This window comes from Protomyctophum bolini (genome assembly GCF_963924005.1).
Source record: "Protomyctophum bolini genome assembly, chromosome: 9".
Lineage (NCBI taxonomy): Eukaryota > Metazoa > Chordata > Actinopteri > Myctophiformes > Myctophidae > Protomyctophum > Protomyctophum bolini.
The window spans coordinates 16483330-16486897 of record NC_137870.1 but is presented as its reverse complement, the minus strand read 5'-3'; the positions used below and the strand labels follow the sequence as shown (position 1 = coordinate 16486897).

At 45.8% G+C, this 3568-nt stretch overlaps 1 protein-coding gene across 1 annotated transcript in view; it reads left to right on the top strand.

Moving 5' to 3' along the window:
• Positions 1-509: 509 nt before the first annotated feature.
• The window catches only part of gucy1a2 (guanylate cyclase 1, soluble, alpha 2), a gene marked incomplete at its 5' end in the record, with an annotated part of 54680 nt that continues 51621 nt past the window's right edge, over positions 510-3568 (top strand). Inside the window, 2 exons of the mRNA XM_080772843.1 lie at positions 510-680; positions 786-950. Of these exons, the coding sequence (XP_080628969.1) occupies positions 510-680; positions 786-950 (336 nt within the window). The remainder of the gene's footprint in view (positions 681-785; positions 951-3568) is intronic.

Below are 3568 nucleotides of genomic sequence, written 5' to 3'. Positions count from 1 at the left end.
AAAAGAAGACATTCTGCTTCTACATGGAATATGTTTTATTTTATTAATACAACAAAGCCCTAACATGGCATGATAGCTTTGCGAACCGCTTTATCGGGTTTATTTTTATATTTTTGGAGTAGCCTATAATAGCAGGCTAAAGGCAGCAGCCCTATGACAATGCTCCTGCACGCATCATCGTTTATGAAATATTTTCATTTTTTGAGTCAGTCGGTGCAGCACGGCGTCGGTTGGGAATAACTAGCTGTCATTGCATAAAAATGTGCGCGTGCCATTAGTGTACGCTCTCTCTCTCTTTCTCTCTCTCTCGTCTTCTCTAATTATCCCCATTTCTGCCTCTACCCCCTCCTCTCTCTCTCTGTATTCTCTATTTATCCCTATTTCTGCCTCTCTCTCTCTCTCTCTCTCTCTCTCTCTCTCTCTCTCTCTCTCTCTCTCTCTCTCTCTCTCCCTATTTCTGCCTTGATCTATTTACCCCCCCACACACACACAAACACACACGCACTCTGATGTGTGTACCCGACGTGGCCCGTTCTACAGACGTCGGCATCACCAGCACCACCCTGGACACCATCACCATCATGTCCTCCTCACGCAAGATCTCCTCGGCGTCCTTCAGCAGCTCGGTGGGCTCCGACTGCGGGCTGGAGTCCCCCGGCACGGGCACCGGCGGGTCATCAGCAGAACCTCTGACGGAGGAGAACCTTTGCTCCTCTGGCTCAGGAGGAGGCTGTCCCTTCTCCTTCTCCTTCAACACCACCACCACCTCCTCCTCTTCCTCCCAGGTGTGGAACGGCAGGAGCCCGGCCGCTGCCGGGGGGGACAGGCAGCTTCCCTCGGGAGAGGAGCAGGGCCGTGGGTCGTCGGCCATCAACAAGCGGACCACCCGGAGAAAGAGGGTCAACCTGGACTCACTGGGAGAGAGCCTGAAGAGACTCACTTCACCCACGGTCAGTAGTTTGCCAGAGTTTGCTGCCAGCCAGGTATACTGTAAATAGGCCTATATTATGGCAACAAAGCACCAAAATAATAAGCGACCAAATAGGGCTGGTCAGTCATTGTCTAATGTTGTCTGACAGAGCAGACTTGTTTCTCAAAGTGGTTCTCAAACAGTTTCATGTCAAGGACCCCCAGATTAATACTATTTGACCACAGATCCCCAGATGTCCCCCAAACATTGCAAGATTGTTTTGAAGATCTGCAACCCGCAACTTCAAATATTTAGAAGGAAAACAAACCCAATGTCACTCATCATAATGAGCAGTCCTGGCAAGTTTGCCCTAAAGGTTACGACTTTTAGAAGCTCATGTCCATCCCTAATGTGGCAAGTTATAACTCAAACACGTCATACCAAGGACCCCCATATGTATGTATTTGGCCACGGAATCTGAAACCTCTGAAAAACAATTTGTGACAGGTACACTTAGGCTATTAGAGGAGATTCATGACATATTTTCTTTTCCAAAATTAGTAGGTGGATTAGCTCGTTGAGAGTGTACTGTATCTGCTGTTTTTCAAATAGCCAAACTAGAGATTAGTTTGGCTAACCAAATTGTGTTGTATGTTAACAAATGTTGCAATCCCCGGCCGGTTCCAAGACTACAAATGGGACCCAATGCCTCCCTACCACTACAGAGCCAAACGTCTATAGACTCTATACGAACACAATCGTCCCGTGGTCGGGGGAGGGAAGCTGGACGGGGAGCGTGATCATTGTTACTGTACGTACTCCAGGGGCGGCACCTGTCAGCAGGGGAAGTATAATATGGGCCTCTACTCTAGTAGGATACAAGAGCAGCGACAACAGACAGAAATGTGGGTGGTACTTGTGCATCACGTCACGTGACAGACAAGCGTCATGTCCAGGGGTGGGCACATGTGCAACACGTCACGTGACATACTAGTGTCATGTCCAGCTTAGACGCCCGCACGGCATGTGTTTGTAAAGCAATGAAGCGCTCCCCTTCCCCAGTTCAGCTACAAGGCTGCAGTTTGATACAAAGTGATTGAAGGAGTGGGTTATCGGTGAGTTTAAACCGGTCACGTCACGTGACGGTAACCAGCCAATCAGAATGAAGTATTGGGACTACCCGTTTTAGAATCCATATTTGGGTATGCCTGACAAATAACTCCATACATGGGCATAAAAGGGACAAGGACATAATATCTGGGTGGGGCATTAATTTCCAACTTGCATCATTCCAAGTAGGCCAGTGCCCAACGGGCACCGCTGTAGAGGCCCCACGGGCACCACTCTAGTCGTTATTGCGAACGCAGTGAGCACTTACTATGAGACCTAGCAGATCATGTCTGTCTGTCTGTGTGTCTGTCTGTCTGTCTGTCTGTCCCGCTTTTGTGCCCATATATGGAGCTGAGTGATTTGTGTCACCATGACTCAGCCATAACCATATAGGAGTCCCCAAAGCAGCTATACGTCCAAAACCCAAATATGTACGAGCTGCGTTCGCTTCCCGCGTTTGCGCGTCTTACTGGTTATTATAGTATAGGGTCAGGGCAGGCTCTCAGTGCAGCTGGCCAACATTGAAGCCGCGTTAACCTACTGGCCAAAGCTGGAACTGAAGGACGTGCATGGAGGTGGACGGATGTTCAGTGACGTTATGACGCAAAAGTTGACCTCAAAGTTTAGACCGCGCGCGAGCCAAGCACAGCCAACAGTTTCTGGCAGACTTCCAGCCAGGGTGCTTCAAATGTCACTGAGCAACTTCCATTTAAAATGAAATTAATGGGGGCGTGGTTGTCTGGTCTCTAGATTATATATAATAAATATGGGTCAGGGTCCGTAAGGATCTTATATATAATAACTCTATGGGTCAGGGTCCATAAGAATCTTATATATAATAACTATGGGTCAGGGTCCATAAGGATCTTATATATAATAACTCTATGGGTCAGGGTCCATAAGGATATTATATATAATAACTCTATGGGTCAGGGTCCATAAGGATCTTAACGGTCTGATTAATTAATGGTTTCCTTTAATGTTTCCTATATTTACGCATCATTTTGGCCTAAACACAAATTCAGACAAAATCTGTGAATAGTGCAGGATTTTGTTTAAGGAAAATAATAATAATTATGGATTATACATAGTAAACACTGATTATATTGTATTGTATTGTGTGGACATTGTATTTTTAACACATTATGGACAAACTCGCACCATGACAAGAGATTACACATTTATTGATAGACCAAGTGTAGCGATATGGAATGGAAATGTTTATTAAGCCCCTATTTATTGTCTTAACATCAAGTTCTTTGTATTGGTACAATCGATTATTTGCATAGCAAGACGATACGATAGGAAGTCACACGGTACGATATGTTGCTGTTTACGTATCGTCTCTGTAGAAACAGATCTACAATCTCAAAACGCGCCACTTTGAGCTTGTGAATCTGCTACTTCTGGGTGACGCTGTATAGTGTATAGCATGATGAAGTAGTAAAAAAACACAACAACTTAGAATATGGTGATAGGAGGTTTCTGCCTGACAGCAACGATAATGATGGAGTATGTATGTACAGTATGCCTGTGTGCCAGTGTGAT